Source organism: Schistocerca piceifrons, chromosome 8 (assembly GCF_021461385.2).
Source record: "Schistocerca piceifrons isolate TAMUIC-IGC-003096 chromosome 8, iqSchPice1.1, whole genome shotgun sequence".
NCBI classification, from domain to species: domain Eukaryota; kingdom Metazoa; phylum Arthropoda; class Insecta; order Orthoptera; family Acrididae; genus Schistocerca; species Schistocerca piceifrons.
In genome coordinates this window covers 386,217,466-386,240,376 of record NC_060145.1, presented here as the reverse complement: position 1 = coordinate 386,240,376, position 22,911 = coordinate 386,217,466, and the positions used below count along the sequence as shown (strand labels likewise).

The 22,911-nt window shown below is 40.9% G+C and overlaps 1 protein-coding gene across 1 annotated transcript in view; it reads left to right on the top strand.

The window, feature by feature from the left end:
- Nucleotides 1–22,911, top strand: part of LOC124711752 (aldo-keto reductase family 1 member B1-like) — a 77,520-nt gene that overhangs the window by 16,919 nt on the left and 37,690 nt on the right. The window contains exons 2-3 of the mRNA XM_047241964.1: nt 10,401–10,568; nt 21,146–21,262. Of these exons, the coding sequence (XP_047097920.1) occupies nt 10,401–10,568; nt 21,146–21,262 (285 nt within the window). The remainder of the gene's footprint in view (nt 1–10,400; nt 10,569–21,145; nt 21,263–22,911) is intronic.

Genomic DNA, 22,911 nt, shown 5'->3' with positions numbered 1-22,911 from the left:
CTAGTTTTTCCATTCGTCTGTAAAGAATTCGTGTTAGTATTTTGCAGCTGTGACTTATTAAGCTGATAGTTCGGTAATTTTCACATCTGTCAACACCTGCTTTCTTTGGGATGGGAATTATTATATTCTTCTTGAAGTCTGAGGGTATTTCGCCTGTTTCATACATCTTGCTCACCAGATGGTAGAGTTTTGTCAGGACTGGCTCTCCCACGGCCGTCAGTAGTTCCAATGGAATGTTGTCTACTCCGGGGGCCTGGTTTCGACTCAGGTCTTTCAGTGCTCTGTCAAACTCTTCACGCAGTATCGTATCTCCCATTTCATCTTCATCTACATCCTCTTCCATTTCCATAATATTGTCCTCAAGTACATCGCCCTTGTATAGACCCTCTATATACTCCTTCCACCTTTCTGCTTTCCCTTCTTTGCTTAGCACTGGGTTTCCATCTGAGCTCTTGATATTCATACATGTCGTTCTCTTATCTCCAAAGGTCTCTTTAATTTTCCTGTAGGCGGTATCTATCTTACCCCTAGTGAGATAGGCCTCTACATCCTTACATTTGTCCTCTAGCCATCCCTGCTTAGCCATTTTGCACTTCCTGTCGATCTCATTTTTGAGACGTTTGTATTCCTTTTTGCCTGTTTCACTTACTGCATTTTTATATTTTCTCCTTTCATCAATTAAATTCACTATTTCTTCTGTTACCCAAGGATTTCTACTAGCCCTCGTCTTTTTACCTACTTGATCCTCTGCTGCCTTCACTACTTCATCCCTCAAAGCTACCCATTCTTCTTCTACTGTATTTATTTCCCCCATTCCTGTCAATTGCTCCCTTATGCTCTCCCTGAATCTCTGTACAACCTCTGGTTCTTTTAGTTTATCCAGGTCCCATCTCCTTAAATTCCCACCTTTTTGCAGTTTCTTCAGTTTTAATCTACAGGTCATAACCAATAGATTGTGGTCAGAGTCCACATCTGCCCCTGGAAATGTCTTACAATTTAAAACCTGGTTCCTAAATCTCTGTCTTACCATTATATAATCTATCTGATACCTTTTAGTATCTCCAGGGTTCTTCCATGTATACAACCTTCTTTCATGATTCTTAAACCAAGTGTTAGTTATGATTATGTTGTGCTCTGTGCAAAATTCTACCAGGCGGCTTCCTCTTTCATTTCTGTCCCCCAATCCATATTCACCTACTATGTTTCCTTCTCTCCCTTTTCCTACACTTGAATTCCAGTCACCCATGACTATTAAATTTTCGTCTCCCTTCACAATCTGAATAATTTCTTTTATTTCATCATATATTTCTTCAATTTCTTCGTCATCTGCAGAGCTAGTTGGCATATAAACTTGTACTACTGTAGTAGGTGTGGGCTTCGTATCTATCTTGGCCACAATAATGCGTTCACTATGCTGTTTGTAGTAGCTTACCCGCATTCCTATTGTCCTATTCATTATTAAACCTACTCCTGCATTCCCCCTATTTGATTTTGTGTTTATAACCCTGTAGTCACCTGACCAGAAGTCTTGTTCCTCCTGCCACCGAACTTCACTAATTCCCACTATATCTAACTTCAACCTATCCATTTCCCTTTTTAAATTTTCTAACCTACCTGCCCGATTAAGGGATCTGACATTCCACGCTCCGATCCGTAGAACACCAGTTTTCTTTCTCCTGATAACGACATCCTCTTGAGTAGTCCCCGCCCGGAGATCCGAATGGGGGACTATTTTACCTCCGGAATATTTTACCCAAGAGGACGCCATCATCATGTAATCATACAGTAAAGCTGCATGCCCTCGGGAAAAATAACGGCTGTAGTTTCCCCTTGCTTTCAGCCGTTCGCAGTACCAGCACAGCAAGGCCGTTTTGGTTATTGTTACAAGGCCAGATCAGTCAATCATCCAGACTGTTGCCCTTGCAACTACTGAAAAGGCTGCTGCCCCTCTTCAGGAACCACACGTTTGTCTGGCCTCTCAACAGATACCCCTCCGTTGTGGTTGCACCTACGGTACGGCTATCTGTATCGCTGAGGCACGCAAGCCTCCCCACCAACGGCAAGGTCCATGGTTCATGGGGTTATCTTGCTACATTTCCGAAAGGGGCTCGATGTTGTATGACACTGGTAACCAAGGTGGGAACATATGGATTACATTTCAGATATGCGATCGTTCCGAAGAATTATTCACTAATAGAATCCAGTATGTTACACTAGAATGTTTAAAACATGCGAAACTATCGTCAGATGTGCACAAATGAATTGTAATGTGGCCGCTGATTTTCTTAATATGTATATACGATTTATTAAATACGTAAAAACATCTGGTGGATTATTCGCTTTCGATACTTCTAGAGGACAGTTTCATCGCTGGTTGATGGTAAGAACGTAAGGGCAATATTTTCACTAGGTGTATTGAGTAGCATCTCTAAGTGCGAATAAATTGAAAAAGGCCACAAATCCTACGATTGGAATTAATATCTATCCCCTTTATTTTGTTAGCTGTCTTTAAAGTAAAAAATTGTAACTTGCCACAGGCCGGACTAACTCATTCAGTGTTACTATTCCATAATTAACATTTGCCGAGTAATATAAATCAGTGTGTTTGTGTAATGTGCTATGCTGCATACACGTCGATCTACACAGAAATACTCTAATTAATGTAATGATTATCTCCCAGCTGAAAGAAAATATTCATTTCAGGAAAATGTAGCTGATGTTTTCGTGGAAAGGTAACGTGTGCGAACAGTTTCATGGGTGCTGAATTGCTAACCAATGTCAATAAAACAATAACTAAATAACAACTGCCGTTATATCTAAATTTTAGAAAAAAAATACAATCACAAAAATTCTGTTTTGTACTTAACTTAATAATCTTAGAAAAGAAAATTTTTAAAGTGCTGTACTATTCCTAAATCAGCTCGAATATGTATGTATGACCTTTGCTGTTGAGTTACTGCGACCAAATCAAAGGGTATTACAAAAGAAATGAGTTACTGCATCTATTTAATCATCCGTTTGTTTCCACTGTTTCTTGTACACAACGATTCCGTTTAGATAAAGTAAACATACTTGCTCTGTTTCCCTCTTGAGACATTCCTCAAGAAAACAGCTTCTAAGCTGCATTCTTTATTCTCTCCATTTCTTTTTTAAGAACAATGTCATGGATCACGCGAACTACTTGCCCTAATACGGGATAGGGCAGTTAAAAGCAGCCCGCCTTCCCTTTGAATGCGAATGCTATATTCCGACTTCTGAAATAAACAATTACAATGTTGGACAGTTTTATACAATATCTATTGTTAACATTCGTCTGTCAGAATTTCAGTTTATTTCGCCACTGTAGTTAGTCGTTTCTCTTTGCGGCCTGCAAAATGACTTTCCTGATAGAAGAAAAGAATTGAAATTTGCCGCGCGGGATTGGCCGAGCGGTCTTAGGCGCTGCAGTCATGGACTGTGCGGCTGGTCCCTGCGGAGGTTCGAGTCCTCCCTCGGGCATGTGTGTGTGTGTGTGTGTGTGTGTGTGTGTGTGTGTGTGTGTGTGTGTGTGTTTGTCCTTAGGATAATTTAGGTTAAGTAGTGTGTAAGCTTAGGGACTGATGACGGCAGTTAAGTCTCATAAGATTTCACACACATTTTTGAACAACTGAAACTGTGGAAGCATATGTGAATACAGGTTCGATTAAGGAAACGCACGAAATTTTCAGGGTCAAGTATTCGAATAGAGGACTACCAGCAAAGAGAGAAATTCACAGTTTGTATAAAGATTGGCGCACTTACGGATCTGGGCAAAATATAAAACGACAAAGAATCCCTTCAGTTCGCACATCATATGTTACTGCAGACATTCGTCGAAGAATTATTCAGAGCCCAGAGAAGTCTACATGTAAATTGGCCCACCATGTATCTGTAAGTAGGAGGAGTTGCTAGCGGTTATTGAAGTCTTAATTTGAAGCCATAACGTTTGACGGTTGTGCAGCAGTTACTGGAGGATGGCAGTCAGAAACATGTAGATTACTGCACGTGGCTTTTGAACAACATCATCAATGGCTTGTTAGACTCTTTCCATTACACCATGAGCGAGAGGCATGGTTTCATGTTTCCCATGTGAATTCACAGAACACGTGGTTCTGGGCAACGGAGTACCCTAACATTGTGTGTCCGCAACCATTCCATGATGAAAAAATCGGCGTTTGGTGCGGTGTAACAGGAACGTGCATCATCGGACCGACATTTTTTGACACTACTCCTTCTACACGGTTGCATACATGTAAATTTTTGATATATGTTGTGCTCAGCTCCCACTGAATGTGATAGACAATACTGCTTCTTCGAGCAAGATGGGGCAGCACGCCACGTTTCTAACGTGTTCTGGAACGAGCCCATGACGTCTTACCTGAGGAACGAACTGTCAGCAAAGATTTATGGCCACCACGTCTGCCGGGTCTAACAACATGTGATTTATTTCTATGAAAGAAATGCACATACAATACAGAAACTGAAAGACAACACAGCCGTAAAGTTGACGCTATCGCTATCCGAACTTCAAACGGGCAGTATCTGAATATGCTTAGACGAGCACAGCTGTGTATTGATGTTGCAGGGAGTCCCTTTCAACATCTTCTATAAACATATTTTCCACTGTAAGTAAGCGGTAAGTCCATTTCAGGTTTTCGGTTCCGTAATTTCACTGTATTTCCTCTATATTTACACAGGCTACTTTTATCTACGCCTCTCTGTATTTGCGGCTGAACTTCAGAAAGGTAGGTATGTGGCACTTCCACTTTTACGTAGCTTGTTAGATTTTTGAAACATCATTTGTTGTTTCAGCATCACTTTAAGCTAATATTCGTAGTTAACTAGCGCATAACCTATAAAATACGACTTCCTTTGAATAACATGTGTAGTAGTAAAATTTAAGATGGTTTAGTAGCAATGTAACATTTTCCACCTTTAGTGTTCCAGGGTTAATACTGTTTACTGATATAGCCACTTTAAACCTGGCCACACGTGTTACCACCCCCTTCTGGGATTTGGCCAGACGCTACGGCCCCAGATCATTGTGCCGGCTCATTCTGAGCGTTTGTGAAACGCTACCACTTCGCTACGTCTCACATAACACCTTGTAAATTGCGCTATTTTATTCCTGCTATATTCAGAATTTCGAAGAGTGTAGTTTATCAGTACTGGTGAAAACTTTCTCTAAATCGCCGAATGCTATAAACGTAGGTTCGCCTTTCTTCAACTCATCTTCTAAGATAGATTGTAGGATAAATACTGCGTACAGCGTTTCTACCATTTTCCAGAACTCGAACGTATATTTCGTGATAGTGACCTCCACCGGTGTTTCCATTCATCTTGAACCGCGACATATTAAACTGATGATTCTGTAATATCCACACCCTCACTAACTTCTCTTTGAAACTGTTAAATTCCTCTTCAATTCTGAGAGTGCTTGCCTCTCTCATTCAGCTTGCAAGTTAGATGGAATAGTTGTCATAGCTGGCCGTCCCAGGATCTAAATAATCCTGAGGGACTGTCATGTACTTCTGCTGTATTGTTCCGTCTTTCGGTGTTCTGTTAAATTGTTCTCGTAGTACCATACCTCCAATTTAAACTAAATCTACTTCCATTCAATAAAGTTGCCTTCAAGTTTGTTTCCTTTGTATAGCCCTCCTATATATTCCCTCCACACTTCAATCTTTGCCTTTGTTGTTTAGGACAGGCTTGTCATCCGATCCTTCCAAGAGCCATTCATACTTCTATAGCTTTATATTTCTCCTCGAGGAATTCCTGCTTTGCCATTTTGCAAGTAATTCAGTCACCTTTTTCAGGCGTCTGTATTCCCTCATGACAATTTAATTCACTTCATTTTTATATTTTCGCCTTTCGAAAATTATATTCGAGATCTCGTGTGTCATGCAAGGATTCCTAACAAGGCTTGCTTTCTGACCTATTTGATCGTCTGCTGCCTTCACTATTTCATCTCTCAAATGTACCCATTGGTCCGCTATTGTATATTTCCTCTGCTTCAGTTAAACATTGCCTGATCTTCCAACTGAAATTCTCTGCAAATTCTGGTTCCTTCGCTTCATTCACACCCCGTCTTCTTAATTTCTTACCTTTTTGCAAGTTCTTCGGTTTTTAATCTGCATAATCAGTAAGTTACGGTCTGAACCCACATCTTTCCCTGGAAATATGTTTTGGTTTAATATTTGGTTTCAGAATCTCTGTCTTACCGTTATATAATCTACCTGAAACCTTCCGGTGTCATCAGGTGCTTTCACCGTATAAATGTCTTTTTTGATTATTAAACCAAATCATTAAATTGTGACATCATAAAAATTTTACTAGGCGGCTTCCCCTTTCATTCTTTTCTGCACGTTCATCCTTTTCTACTATTTTTCCTTCTCTCTTCCTCTAACCAATTCTTCTCCCCTTATTAACAATTAAATTTTCATCTTCGTTAACTATCTGAATAATTTCGCCATATTATCGTACATTCTACCAATCTCGTCATCATCTAAGGAACTAGTAGACTTATGAACTTATACTACTGCAGTGGGTGTTAGCTCTCTATTTCGGCCGCTAAAATGCGTTCACTGTACTGCTCATAGTATTTCACCCACATTACTGTTTTCTTATTCATTAGTAATCCTACTCCTGCACTACATTTATTTGATTTTATGTTGATAACCGTGAATTTAGCTGACAAGAAGTCTTTATTCTTTTTAAATTTTCGAGACTGTCTACCAGTGTAAGGAAGCTATCGTTCCACGCTCCGACCGGTAGAACGCCAGATTTTTTTTTTCTTTCCTGGTGAGAACATCCTCTTGAGCAGTGAGCAGTCCCTTCCTGGAGAGTCGAGTGGGGAATTATTTTCCCTCCAGAATATTTTATCCAAGATGGTGGATAAGAATTTAAAAATGCAGGAAACGTACAGCACAAAAGCGTACGGACCGAACTCGTCTGTTGACTGACACAGACAGCCAACTGTTGAAGAGGGTCGTAATGTGCAATAGGCAGACATCTATCCAGACTATCACACAGGAATCCCAAATGCATCAGGATTCACTGCAAGAACTATGGCAGTTATGCGGGAGTTGAGAAAACTTAGATTTCATGGTCGAGCGGCTGCTCATAAGCCGGACATCACGCCGGTAAATGCCAAACGGCGCCTCGCTTGGTGTAGGGAGCGTAAACATTGGGCGATTGAACAGTGGAAAAACGTTGTGCGAAGTGACAATCACGGTACACCATGTGACCATCCGATGGAAAGGTGTGGATATAGTGAATGCCAGATGAACGTCATCTGCCAGCGTGCCAACAGTAAAATTCGGAGGCGGTGGTGTTATGGTGTGGTCTTGTTTTTCATGGAGGGGGCTTGCACTCCTGGTTGTTTTGCGTGGCATTATCACGGCACAGGCTTACATTGATGTTTAAGCTTCCCACTGTTGTAGAGCAATTTGGAATGGCGACTGAATCTTTCAACAGGATCCAGCACCTGTTCATAATCCAAGGCCTGTGGTGGACTGGTTGCACGACAATAACATCCCTGTATTGGACTGGCCTGCACAGAGTCCTGACCTGAATCCTACAGACACCTTTGGAATGTTTTGGAACGCCGACTGCGTGCCAGACCTCACCGACCAACATCGATACCTCTCCTCAGTGCAGCGCTCCGTGGAAGAATGGGCTGCCATTCCCCAAGAAACCTTCCAGCACCTGATTGAACGTATGCCTACGAGAATGAAGCTGTAATAAAGGTTAAGGGTGGGACAACACCATACTGAATTCCAGCATTACCTATGAAGGGCCCCACGAACTTGTAGGTCATTTTCAGCCAAGTGTCCGGATACTTTTGATCACATAGTGTTATTAATCATTTACCTATAATCTTCTCTCCCGCTAAAAACGTGAACATCACTGCTCACGCAAGCAAAACGATTTCTGCCATTGTCTTTGTTCTTTTACCTTCACCAGCCCACTATTTTAATAGTAGTTTTGCCCATATTCTGTAAATATAGATCAAAGTTTAATGTACAGTCTGACAACATTGTCATTAGCCCCTAGATTTATACTTTAACTTTTCTAGACACTAGTGGAGTCAATAAACTACAGACCTAACTGTAACAACCTTAACCATGTTGAGCGGGCAGTTTGGATGGGATTCGGTTAATGAAAAGGGGACATAGAATTCGAGGTTTATTTCTCCAAAACAATTAATTAATTGTAATAAATTACACTGTGGCTTACAAATTACAGTGACACAAACAAATCAAGCTGCTTACAATATGAGGTAATCAAAATGTTATATGCCACAGGTGAACAGAGAAACTTATTTGTGTCGTTTGAATCACTGCCAAACAAAACTGTTTACAATTTGATACATTAACAAATAATCATTGTGCATTAAACTACATACTTTCACCTAATACAGTTAAATTTTATAATGTGAAGCACTAATGTACAATTTACAATTAAATTTTCAGTCGAAGTTACTCCTTCCTATGCCTTCTTTAAAAGAGTGATAAAATTTCTATAAGGTATCTCAATTAAAAATGCCCTAAAACCCTTAACAGAAAAACACGTACATGACTAGCTCCAATAATAAATATATGTACGGCAAAGCCCAACATTTGCTTCCTTACATAAAGTTTGCTGATTTCAACAGCACAGACCACATTCAAACTCTAGCCAACATGGGCCGCTTGCCGGTCAAAACATGTTACGACTGCGGCAGCGGGGAAACTTACATAGGTAATAAAAGAACACAGGCCACCTAGCAATCTTACCAAATTCAGTTTACACGAAGGAGGAAGAAGGAGGGAGGGGAAACATAATAAATACCATACGCAAGTGCACTTGCCAAACCTACTACTAAAAATACAGTATAAAAGGATCTCAATTAATGACAAAATCCGGGATAGGCACCTAAGTGCTAGTAGCCAAAATAAGGTTGACAGATACCAAGGTCTGACATCATCTTAGGGCTAACTGGCACAACAAATAAATAAGAGTAAAAGAACAAGCAAATGGCAATGCCCAAGAATTTAAGTAGGATTAAGTACACACGAGGCTAAAATCAATTGCTAGCACCTTGGACATCGTCTTAGGCTTAATTGATACTACAAATAAATAAAGGTAAAAGAACGGGCAAACGACAATGCCCAGCAATTTAAATAAAAATAAGTAAGCACAAGGCTAAAAGCAATTGCTAGCAACTTAACTAGCACACATAAAAATATCAGACTACTGCCACATTACAAAACGGAACAGGCGTGCGCGCAGTCCCCAGCAAGCCAGAAAACCAATAACACACACTGCAGCAACCGAGCCAGCCTGACCACAGTAATTTCAACTCAGAATCAGGGCGCGTGAACACACTGGGTCCACGCAAAACACACACTGCCAAGTAATTCCCACCAACAGATACGGCTGCCCCCCGGGCGGGAAAACGGGGGCGACGACCGGGTACACACCAGCAGAAAACTCGACACCTAGACTCCGGCCAAAACGGAATCACGCAGAAAATACAAACAACAGCTGAAGTAAGGTGAAACGAACCCCGCCACGCAGACCGGACAGAGCAAACACACAGAAAGCCTGCCCTGCAGTCCTTACAACTCCTGGGTGCGGAAACCCAAGCGATATTGTGGCACCCTTTTCATAGGCGGAGAACCTCGAGCGATCCCTTGCGGGGATCCATCAATTGTCCACTACAGCACGTCACCAACACGCCACACCGCCCAATGGCCAAATCAACGAGGCCCGTCATCAACGAGACCACACCTCCGTGCCGGGGCGGAAGGCAAAATACCACCAGCTCGGTGCGAATCCTACTGCCGAGCCGAGGGCGCGCGGCCCCCCGCGAAAAACGCTCCAGAGGCAGCACGCACCTCAGCGCCTGCGCAGGCCGAACCATACGGAAACAGAAATACAAGTCGCTATCGATAGTGCCGGATACGCAACGCGCCAGAGAAATGGCACACATGTTATCAAACATTGACTCTTTATGTAAAGAGTTGTCTCCTTGTTGGAAAAGTGTTAACAAGGAGAGTTGTATGCAGTGAAAATAGTGTGTGGTATGATATAAATAACAACCCTCGGTCAAATGTTAGGGTTTCGCGATGTCGGGATAGAGAGAACCTGAACTGTGGCGTCTGTCCTGTGGATGGTGCTATTTCTGCGCGAAAACCGAGTTGGAAATTTTTGCTAAGTTCCTATGGAAGCGAAATGAGGTCATCAGTCCCTAGGCTTACACACCACTTAATCTAAGCCCCCGCGGGCGAAAACCGAGTGTGAGAATGGCGCAAGCTCTTATGTGAGTTAGTGATAAAAAGTGTCTAGCATCAAAGTCGTTGGATAAATGTTAGAATTTATGTTTTGTGATGTTTCAGGCAACTCCAGGAGAAGTCAGGGAGGCAGTTAAACACGCAATCGACGTCGGTTATCGCCATATCGACACTGCTGCTGTGTACCGCAACGAGTCAGAAGTGGGCGAAGCGCTGCAGGAGAAAATAAAGGAAGGGGCAGTCAAGCGGGAAGAGGTGTTTGTCACTAGCAAGGTAAGGACTTCCGCACAAATAAGACTATAGATGATGGGTTCCAATGTGTACAGAAAATCAAACGACATGCAGATAATGCAGAAAGGAAACGAAAAGTCATATACATTTTTTTTCAAGCAAACCAGCATTAACGGAGATATCGCTACTTCTTTGTAGCTCACTAACGACAAGTTGATAGAGCATAAAAATAAGTAATTCGTAAGTAATGTCAACAAAATTTAACAGAACATCAATAAAAATTGGAACTACAGATTTGTTATGTCAAATAAGGGATAGATACAAAACAACTCTTAGTTTCTGTTCTCAACACACACAGATTACACAGATTTAGTGGAGTTGTTCCACCAAAACGAATCTGGTTGGTTACAAAATGCACGAAAAGTTGCAGACCATGAGCCAAGTGAAAGAGACTGGCAACTGTGGGTACACTATACTTGATCGGCAGCGCTATACACTATTTTATTAAAAGTATCCGGACACCCCTATGTAATGCGGAACTGACGACTAGACGTCACGAGTGCTGATCTGCTGATTCAAAAGGTGCGAGGTGCCGGGGCTAGCAGTGTACTTAACACTAAATTCTTCTAGAATCTTCATTTGGAAATGATGCTCTAAGCCGCCCCCCCCCCCCCCCCCCCCCCCCCCCCCACCTTTCCAACTCCGACTTTTGCTGTTGCACATGGATTAAGAAGAAATGTGAACTGAGTGTAATCGACCCTGCAAGTGGAGTAGAAAATAGTTTGGCACCTGCAATAATGTAATTGGATAGAAATTAATTAGGTAAAGGAAAGTTTCATTAACGTAGTGAGAAATGAAAGGGTTGCTCTACCGATTAACACAATGAAAGTTCTGTCCAAAATAACAATTTGATTTATTATGACTAAACTCAAAATAATAAACAAAACACATGAAACCTTTACAATACATCAAATTGGATACTCAAATAAATGCTGTGAAGGTGAAGTTGTCCATAAACTAGATTGTGAGATTTATGACCAACTGGTATGTGGAGCCAATTCCTTGCAACTCAAATCTTAAGAGAAACACCCAGCCAACCCAACATTAATTGCTGCTACAGTGGTGATAACTCAGACAATGAACACCCAAGACAGAACAAAGTTAGAAAAGACGAACAGGCGCACTCTGCTGGGATCTGATTATCACCTAGCAAAATTCCCTGATTTGCTTGTGCTGTGGACGTACATTACCAAGGTGTCTTCTTAACTGCAAGGACACGATCTGGCATACTGGAGGCGATGGCTGGTTGCTTCGACGTCCCGCTGTGGTGATGATAATGTCGCGAGCATAGCCCAAAACAAATTCTCCTGCTCTGGTTGTTCCAGACTTCCTAGCAACACAAATACGCCTCTGAGGGAGACAAAGAAGCCTCGCTACACAATCACTGACGGTACAGTGAGTGATTTTAACAAGAGAAGTCACACAGTAACTCCACTACAGTCAACTTTAGCCAAAACTCCTCAAGACGGACAACATAGGCCGCTTGTACGCAGAACGCTCAATTGCCAACTGCACTCATAAAGTTACGTTGAAGTCGAAACTTCAGCAACTTCGTCAAACAGTTAAAATTAAATGAAAGTATATTAGACAGTCAACGGAAGGCAAGCTGTCCAGAGCAGCGAGAGCTCAGTTTTGCAACCTACTCCGACCGAAAGCTGAGAGCCGACTCCTCAAGAGCACCCGTACAAGCCGAACACCGAACATTCCCGCCCCCACGACAGTGGTCGTGGTTAAACGTTCCAATCAGCAACTCGAAAACCGGTGGAAAATTACCCTCTATTGCCGACGCAGTACTATTCCACCACTGGAGATACTTGGCGCCAATTTCTGAGCCGATTTTGCTACGTCACGGAGCTATTCCCTGAGCAAGCCAATCACAGTTACGATTTTGCAGAAAACGCAGGAATTTACCCGCCAAGACTGCCTGGGAACACAAGTCATTCCCATGTCTCGCTGGTAGCCCGCCAGAAAGTGTTTTCACTAAGTTTCTGCGAAGTAACGGAATCACTAGCCCAGGCGCTCCGCCAGGCCCCTGTGGGCGTGTTGCCGCCGCTCTTATGACAATGTCGGCGTCTGGAAAGCATCCACTCGACTCCCTCACACCCGTCGGCTTAACCCTTTCAAGATCAGCAGTACCTGCCTGTCACTGGACCACCCAGGTGACGAGAGACGCTGCGTGGGAAGACCGGGTGGGAAGGAATAGGGACTTTTCACCGCACGCCATTAGAGAGGAAAATCAAATTACTCAGAGTAAGATAGAAATATGAGAGGGTGCTCATGCCGCCTCTCAAAGGAAGCACAGACTATTGTGTTGTCAGTAGAGAAGCAGTAACAGCAGACTAGGTTGGTTAGGAGAGCGCAGTTATCTCGAACATGAACTAGCCATTAGATGCCAGCTGAGTAACAAATCCATCAGGGACTTTTCAATTCTTTTAGAAGTGCCCAAATCGACTATTGGTGATGTGATTGTGAAGTGGAAACTCGAAGGAACAAATGCAGCTGCACCAAGACTAGCCAGGCCTTCTCTTATGACTGACAGGGGCGGCCACACACTGCGGAGATTGGTAGGAAAATAACAATAATAACGCCCTGAAATCATCTGGAGGAATCACTCATGACTTCCAACCAGCAGTCCAGCTAGGCACAAAATTTCCGACTCAGCGAACGTGGAACGAGGAACCAGTGATCATAAGGTCGATGTAGAACGACGGAATACGGCTCTAGACAAGAATGTTAAGAAAGGTAAGAAAATAATCTGTTTGGTAATTGCAACAAGGAGTAGATTTAAAGGGAGACGGAAGGCAATTTTTATCCCTATTGTGCCAATGCTATTTTACCCGTTGAATAGGTACACTTTCCAAAAGAACTATATGTGATAAAACAATGAAATTTTTACTAAGTAAAATGTTCATAATATCTCTTATGGTTTTGCAGAAAAAAAAATTTATCCTTCACTAGTAAAATTGAACTTTTTTTTGTACATTAATTATTATAAAACAGTTTCTTATTGTTTGTTGGTTCTCAATTTAGTTGTAATAACTTATTACCATCTGCAGTACAAATTGACCAAATTTCACGTTTCCAACCCCATTAGTTTATCAAATAATCGTACCTGAAAGTAAAAAAAATGTAGTTTTGAGAAAAATCCATTTAAAGTTTAATATTGCAATTATAGTATAGTTATTGATGAGAATTACTTACCGCTAATATTTTCCTGCACCATACTGAGCATAATCTGATCTTCTTTTATTCTCTTGGTTCCTCTTCTTTTCTTTCTGGCTTCTTTTGTGCATTTTAAATTAGCAATAACTGCTTTGCGGATTCTCTCTTTATCTATTTGCACCAAAGATTTTGCAATATTTCCACTCGATTTTAGGCCCAATAATTCCAAAACGTTCAGTTTGCTAATTACACCATCACTGAAGCATAAAATAGCATCATAAACACCAAATTTGGGTTTGTAAGCTAAACAAATAGTTTTCAGTAACGGTTTCCAAATGACAGAATTCACACATTCATTTAAATTTTAGGTTTCTCATGAAGATATTTCTTCAACAAGGTATCTTTACAAAGGTCTCTAAATATGGGTTTAATTTCATTCACTACTGATGCAGGTAAAGAATGTTTGTCATCATATCTGACACTTCTCCTGCACTTGCACCAAGTGTCAGGATTATTCGGGCAAAGACCATGTACTGGATTTCCATTTGTGGAAAGCTTGTGGAAAAAGCCCATACAGCTTTTTTTATGTTTTCTAAACTCCCTACATTCCTTCTTATGGCCAAGCCATAATAATTCTGTAATCTATCTATTTGAACATTTGTCAGGTGACCTTTACCACCTATCTTCTTACCATCTTCCAATACTATTTTTGACTTTTCTTTCAATAATCTTCTCCACCTGGACCCCATTCTCTTCTGGACATGCCCAGTGCAGTGTAATTTAGAAACTGTGACATTAGGACCATAGGGTTGTTGTGTTCATACCTGGTCTTAAGCCTTGCTGACACCGTCCCCAGATTGCACAGAGCGTCAGGAAAACCCTCATATCTGACGAAAAAATTGTCTTATTTATATAAAACAAAAACGGTTTCACGCAGGAAAGACCAGGCATTTCAAATATGCTGAAATCTAAAAATCGAATTTTTGAAGCCCACTTGCCTTTCGTCTTCCCTTAAGATTAGCTGAGCAGTCAACGTAATACTTTCATCTCTGAGGCTGTATATTGTATATGTTAAGCATAAATGGACAAAATTAAATAGTATTGCTCAGCTCAGTCGCCTAAGCGAGGTAAGCTATGAGCTAAGTTGTGAGAGTGACGGGATTGTGCGTATGAGAGGGCGCGGGGGGGGGGGGGGGGGGGGGGGGGGCGATTTTCGACAACTGTGTTAGAAAGCCTGCAAAGATAACTTCACTGCAGATGTAAACGTAGCCAAAGCTACATAAACAGATAAAAATTGAACGGAACCAAAATGCGGAGAGCCATGCGTGAAGCGTTCATCCATTTTGAATGTAAAATCCTACCTACCGATCTGACACAAAATCCTAAAAAGTTTTGATATTATGTTAATTCAGTAAATCGGCCAAAGCCATCTGTCTAGACACTCTGTGACCATAATGGTATCGAAAATCGAAATGGAAGATGACACAGAGAAGTTCAAACTATCAAATTCCTTTTTCCAAAACTGTTTCACTGAAGAAGAACGTACCGAGGTTCCTCCTATAAATCGTAACAAGAACATCAAAGTGGTAGATGTCTAAATAACACACAATAAACTGAAATCGCTCATCAAAGGAAAGACAACTGGATGATTCTACATAGAGTATGCAAGAGAACTTACTTCTCCAGCAGTGTGCCGCAGGTCGCTGGAGGAGTGAAGCATTCCCAGTGGTTGGAAAAATGAACAAATCATTCCCGTTTTCAAGAAGGGTTGTGGAACGGGTGCACAGAATTAAAGGCCTATATCTCTGACATCAGTCTGTTGTAGAGTTTTGGAATAGGTTTTATGATCACATATTATGACATTCCTGGAGACTCAAAATGTACTCTTTAGCAATCAATATGGACTCCGCAATCAACGATTGTGTGAACCCCAGCTCATCCTTTGTTCGTCCATGCGGCCAAGGAGGCACTAAACAATGGCACACAGGTTGTGTCGTATTTCTTGTCAGCCAGAAGATGTGTGATACTGTGTCTCACCCTTACCTAATGAATAAAATACGAGGGTATGCAGTATCAGACCAACTTTGTGGCTGGATGAAGATGTAATGGAGAGAACTCTTCACACATTTAAGTACCACAAGGGACTGTTATAAGATCATCACTTTTCACAATAATGTAATGAGCTAGTGGACAGCATATGAGGTTCTATGAGACATTTTGCATATGCTACTGTTGCACATGGAGAAGTTGCAACACCAGAAAGTTTTAGCCAACTGCAAGGCATCTGCAGATGATCTAGGCTTGGTGCAGGGATTGGCAGCGGACCTTAGTGTAAACAAGTGCAGCGTATTGCAGATGAATGGAGAGAAAGATCCGTTACACGATTGCAGGACAATCACTGAAAGCATTCACATCTATGTGTACAGAGTGATTTGAAATGGAACAGCTATGTAAATTATTATTATTATTATTATTATTATTATTATGAAACTGATCACAGGTAAGGTGAGTTACATCAGAAGAACCCTCAGGAAGTGTAGTCCATCCGTGAAGGGGATGGCTTACAAAACCCTCATTCCACGAAAGCTTCAATATTTCTTGACAGTTTGAGATCTGTACCAGGCAGATATGACATAACAAATAAAGAAGATTGAAAGAGGAGCAGAACGTTTCATCACAGGTTTATTTAGTAAGTGTAACAACGTCAAAGAGATGCTCTTCCAACTCCAGTACTAGATGCTACAGGATAGGCATTGTGCATAATGTGTGGTTTAGAGTTAAATTTCCGAGAGTTTAGTTCATAGAAGAATCGAGTGATACAGCTCATGAAAAGACTATGACAGTAGAAGTAAAAAGATTTGAGCTCACATGGGGGCTTACCAAAATTCTTTCTTCCTGGGGACCATTCCTGGCTGGAAGAGGAAAGGCGGCAAGTGTCCTTGATACACAGAGAACCCTCCACCAAGCACTGGAAGGTGGCTTGAGGAGTATAGAAATAGATAAACACATCATTACTCTCCGCATAGTACTTGTAAACAAAAATAGAGTTGGAAACGGTACCCTGCCAGACACGAAAAGAGAAGCACCCAGGAAAGGAACGAAATGAACCTTCACAGCTTGAGAGCGTATGTGACGTTATTTCAGTGATTACAAAATCCAGTCCAATTTTCAAAGAACTTGAGCTACAAAACATGGCGTAGAATGTTGATGACGTACTGCTGTGCTGTACGGGTGCCGCAGATGACAGTAAAAAGGGTCCTGCTATGAAAAGAAATGGCACCCCACACCATTATTCCTGGCTGTCAAGTCATATGGCGGCGACAATTGGGCTGGTATCCCACCACTGTTCAAGGCGTCTCCAGTCATGTCTTTGGCCTGGAATCTCAATGACTGGAGGAGTAGAATTGCCTTCAGTGATGAGTCCCGCTTTGAATTGAGCCCCAGTGACCATGGAAATAATGTCTGTAGATGCCCTGGACAATGATGGGATACGAATATGACCATCATCCACCACACAGTCTGTCTGCCCCTAGTAGCTGAGTGGTCAGCATGACGGAATGTCATACCTAATGGTCCTGGTTCGATTCCCGGCTGGGTCGGAGGTTTTCTTCTCTTAGGGATTGGATGTTGTGTTGTCCTTATCATCATCATTTCATCCCCGTCGACACGCAAGTTGCCGAAGTGGCGTCAACTCGAAAGACTTGCACCAGGCAAACCAGGAGTGTTGGTCTCAGGTGCAATTGCTTTTCCTTGCAGGACCCTTTTGGTTGTCATCCATGACACCCCTAGAACACAGCAGTATGTCAATATCCTACACCCTGTTATGTTTTCTTTCATGTCAAGCCATCCTGGACTTTCATTTCAGCAAGATAATGTCTGCTCACACATGGCAAGAATTTCTACTGCATGACTTCATGCTCGCTAAACCCAGCCTTGACCAGAAAGGTTGCTGGATATTTTCCTAACTGAGAATGTCTGGAGCATTCTGAGAAATGCCCTCTGACCATCTTGGGATTTTGGCAACATAGCATGCCAGTTAGAGTGAATTTGGCACACATACTTCAGGACATTCAACAACTCTATTGATAGCTGCTTGCGTAAGGACCAGAAGTGGAATGATGCATTATTGACTTGCTCAATTTGTGAAGCTCTTTCTCTTGAGTAAATCATCTGATTTTTCTGAAACTATGATCCTTTTTTGTCTGTACATGTACATCACATCTACTGACTTCTGTCCCATTCAGATAATTCTTTTGTGGCATGGTTGTTTCCTTTTTTTTTTTTTTTTTTTTTTTTTTTTTTTTTTTTTTTTTTTTTTTTTTTTTTTTGAGAGGTGGGATGGAGGTGACATTGAAGCTGGTCCCAGGCACTTTCTATTGGGCACAGATGTGGCAATCTTGCTGGCCAAGGGTGTTCCTGATGTAGAGGAGCATTGTCTGTTGAAACATGGCATGATGATGATGTCTCATGAAAAATAACACTTGAGGAATTAGGATGTCTGTGGTGTACAAATGTGCTGTCAGAGTTCTCTCAGTCAGTACCAACTGTCACTTGAAGTGATAGCCGATAACTTCCCACACTATGACTCCATGAATAAAACCATTGTGCCTTTCCTAAACATAGAAATAACAGGACATCTTCCCAGGTTGCTGAAATACTCAGGAACAATGGTCATCTGGGGTGCTGCAGAACCAAGTTTCATTGCTGAATTCAATGTGATGCCATTCATCAACATTCCATACCTCCTGGTCATGGTAACACTCCAAATGCAGCCACTTGTGTTGTGAAATCAGTCCACATATGGAGTGGTAAATCTCTAGTCTGGCTGCTGACAGTGGTGCAGATGACACAGAATAATGCAGGGAATCAATTATTTGTTGTCATGTGACATGCACAGATGTGGTATACAGTTTGGCAATCCTCCCTTGTGACAGTCAGATGTAATCGAATGACACATTGATGACAAGTATCCCTGGTCTCATATTCCCATGCTGTCCAACACTGGATCACTGTCACATCTGAATGCTCAGCAAATGTGGAGAGTGGCAAATGTGGAGACTGCATGATTCGACCAGTTGGGCAAATGGAGACATATAATGAGGCTTTTTTTCATATGATGTCAGATCTTAATATCACTGTCTCACATGAATACATTGCATCTCCATGTCCTTCTTAGTGAACACACAACGTCTGACACCATTCGTGCCCCTTACATATCCTAACAGACCTGGAACAACACTAAACATGAAAAATGCTAATGCACTCTATTGTCTTTCTATCTGTGACAGAGAATTTACATACCCAGTGATGGTGTGTATGTGAATGGAGTTACATTGAATCCAACTATGTGTTCTGGCTGCTTCACTTTTTTTTGTCAGGTGATGTAATTGAACAATTTCAATTTTCATTTGTCCATCCATGTAAGGCAAAATAACTTAGGATGTAAATCTACCTGAGAAATTGGTAGTTTGAAAATACTTAACTTTAATATTAAAAAGATTTATAATCCATTTGTTGTTTGGATAATGCAAAAAACAACGTATTTTATTACTAAAATCAATTAAAAGAGTATGAACAATAAAAATACATAATTAAAAAAAACAAATTTCAACACTAAAGTAATGGATATTTGTTCACCAGTTGCTATGATGCAAACATTGGAACTTTTGCTATCATACTGTTGCCAAAGTATTTAATTGGAGAACAGATGGATGTACAGGCTGCATTAATAAATGGTGAAGTTTTCACAGAAATTTATGTGAGGCATTTTCCAAGATACAAAGATGGAACAAGTAGAGTTTGTAAGTAATTTGAGGCATTATATGGTTTGAGAGAAATTCATCAAGCATGATATAATTCTTTGGATTAGTTTATAAAAGCCCTAATATGGTTACTGCCTATATGTACTGGTAACTGCAAATGATGTAAGCTGTAACACTGGGTTGGTTCAAGACTGAGATGTCACATTCAAGGCCATTTTCAAAGGCACTGATGAGGCTAAGGCAAAAATGCCCTCAACAGGTCTCGAAGCTAGGAACTCTAGATCCAAACTAAAGCAGAGGGGTGAGCCAGAACGTCTGTAGTAATATTATTCATATGCTACATTTATTTTGATAGATTGCTTGTTAGATACAGGGTGGCAATTATTGAACTATATGAAAGAAATGTAAATTAGTTGCAAACTATGGCATGCACACACTTTATTCAATATGTAAACATCACTACAGATATTTGGATTTAGGTTACGACATGTTCGATATGCCTGTCATCATTGGTGATGATGTGGCACAGATGAATAGCAAAATTCTGCGTGACCCACTGAAGTGTCAGAACACCGATGCTGTCAATGACCTCCTGAATGGCTGTTTTCAGCTAATTAATGGTTTTGAGGTTATTACTGTACACTTTATTTTGAATACAGCTGCACAAAAAGGAGTCGCATGTGTTCACATATGGAGAATATGCGGCCAATCAAGGCCCATGACAGTGGCCTCTGGGTACCCCACAGCCAGAATGCGGTCCCCAGAGAGCTCCTCCAGGACATCAGACACTCTCCTGCTTCAATGGGGTCGAGCTTCAGAGTTCCGTCTTGTATGAGCCATATCTTGTCAAAATCAAGGTCACTTTGGGTAATGGGGATGAAATCATCTTCCAAAACCTTCACGTACTGTTTGGTAGTCACCGTGCCATCAAGGAATATTGCACTGATTATTCCATGACTGGACACTGAACACCACACAGTCAACCATTGAGGGTGAAGAGACTTCTTAATTGTAAAATGCGGATTCTCAGTCCCCCAAATATGCCAATTTTGCTTATTGACAAACCTGTCCAAATGCAAATGGCCGACAACAACAAGACGTGTCTGCATGCACATAATTCCCATTGCGACCTGCAGCCAAATGTGCAGTTTGAACATCCTAACACAAACACTTCAGAAGTTATGACAATTTTATTTCATATAGTTCAATATGTGTCACTCTGTGTGTATACCATAGTGTTTTTAAAAAATATTGTACAAGTATGTCTAAATTATTTAATGGATAAACTATTTTTTTATGCAGTGCAGTAATACAATCTGAGTGAAGAGGTTGAAAAATCAGCCAACTAATTGCAAACCAAAGGTTTATTAGCCATTGACCTAGGTTTCGATATTTCAAAAAATATCTTCTTCAAAAGGAATGGATCTTGTTACATCACTCCTCCTGAAGAAGATATTTTTAGAAATGCCAAAACTTAGGCCAAGGGATAGTAAACTTTTGTTTTGCAACTGGTTGACTGATTTTTCAACCTCTTCAGATTTACACAGATGTTGTTTTGCATCCATGTTTAAGATTTTGCAATCTGAGTGAATTACAGCAGGCAGAAATTTATATAAAATGAAATTATTGTTTCAGTTGTGGAACACCTGTCATAGACCAGACTTGGTTGTGCCAACCTGTAAGAAGACATTAGCAGATCTTAAGCTAGATTATGTTGATCTTTATCTTGTACACTGGCCATTTTCATACAAGGTGAGTTTATAAATAAAACAACAATACCTAATAAACAAATGGAAGGTATGATTATCTTAGCAGATCATTCTTAATTTAAATTAATTCCTAGGAGATCTCATAAAGCATAGCCATGTGTCATTCTAAATATCAGCAACTATGAAGTAAAAGTTTGCTTTAGAAATAACAGGCACATTTGTAAAAAGATAATACAAAATAAAAGCTATTTTTTAAGGATCTGCTTACTTTAAAATATCAGCAATCTATTCAGTACCAGTGTTCATCTCCTAATGTAAGCTGCTAAACACCTATCTCAAAAAGTTAGTTTATCTACAGCAACCAACATGGGATCCAAAACCAAAATGTAACTTAAGAACCATAGACTGAGAATATAAAATTAGTTTATCTATAGCAACCAACATGGGATCTAAAACCAAAATGTAACTTAAGACCCATAGACTGAGAATGCATTACAGTAGTGATTGTGCATGGCAAGATTTCAAAACGTCCTTAGTATGTTTCTAGGGTTACATTGCACCAGCTGTCTATGTGCAGGTCACATAATTACAATAAATTATGGACTGGTGATTTGTGTGCACAAGGCTGAATCCTTGTAGTGTCACAGATGTGTTCTATTGGCTTCAGGTGATGCATATTTAGTGGCCAAGACATAAAAGTGATTTCTGTAACATGCTCTTCAAACCATTGTAGCACAATTCTGGCCTTGTTAAACAGCTAGTTATCCTTCACCATTGGGGAAGACATAAAGAATGAAGGGATGCAGGAGATATGTAACAATGATCATGTAGTCCAGAGCTACCAGGCTGTCTTTGATTAACACCACAGGTCACTTGGAAGCACTAGTGAAGTCCCCCAAACAGTAATACTGTCCCTTCTGACCTGCAACCATGGTGATATACATGTCTCCACTAGCCATTCATCTGGATGACAGCATATCTAGGTACAACCAATGAGCTGATGTAACAGGAAACAAGATTCATCCAAGCAAGCAACAGCGTACCATTGATCCACAGTCCAATCTTGATGACTGTGTGCACACTGCAGTCATAATTGATGATGTCACTGGGCCAACATGGGAATACATAGGGCTTGAATGCTGTGGAGCCCCATGTTCGACAATATGCACTGAATGGTGTCCACCACATCACTTGTGTATCCACCAGCATCATATTCTATCATAAATCTTCCACGGATTATTGCCTACTTTAACAACCAGTCTCCACATTTTGTGATGAGATGAAGATGTCCAACACCTTATTGCCTATTCTTAGTTTCACTGTCCTTCAACACCTTTCCATAGGTGATCATGACAGGATCACAGGATTTCTGACCAGTTGAGATGATTCTTCTCAGGTGCTGAGCTATAGTAATCTGCCCTTTGTCAAAATTGCATACATCAGTGAATTTCCCCCATTTACAACTGTACTATTGCTAGGATTGTCCTACATTTGTCTCTGCTCCACTTACATATGTTCCTTAATGTATTACCAAGTGGCATTTAACCTCATAGCAGGCAATATCATAATATTTTGGCTCATCACTGTATATCTCTCTATGCTGTAAATTTCTCTATCACCACATAATCATTAAGAAGTTTCTAGAATATCTTTTCTCTCACTGTTCCACAGATTCTTTGGCAGACACTTTAC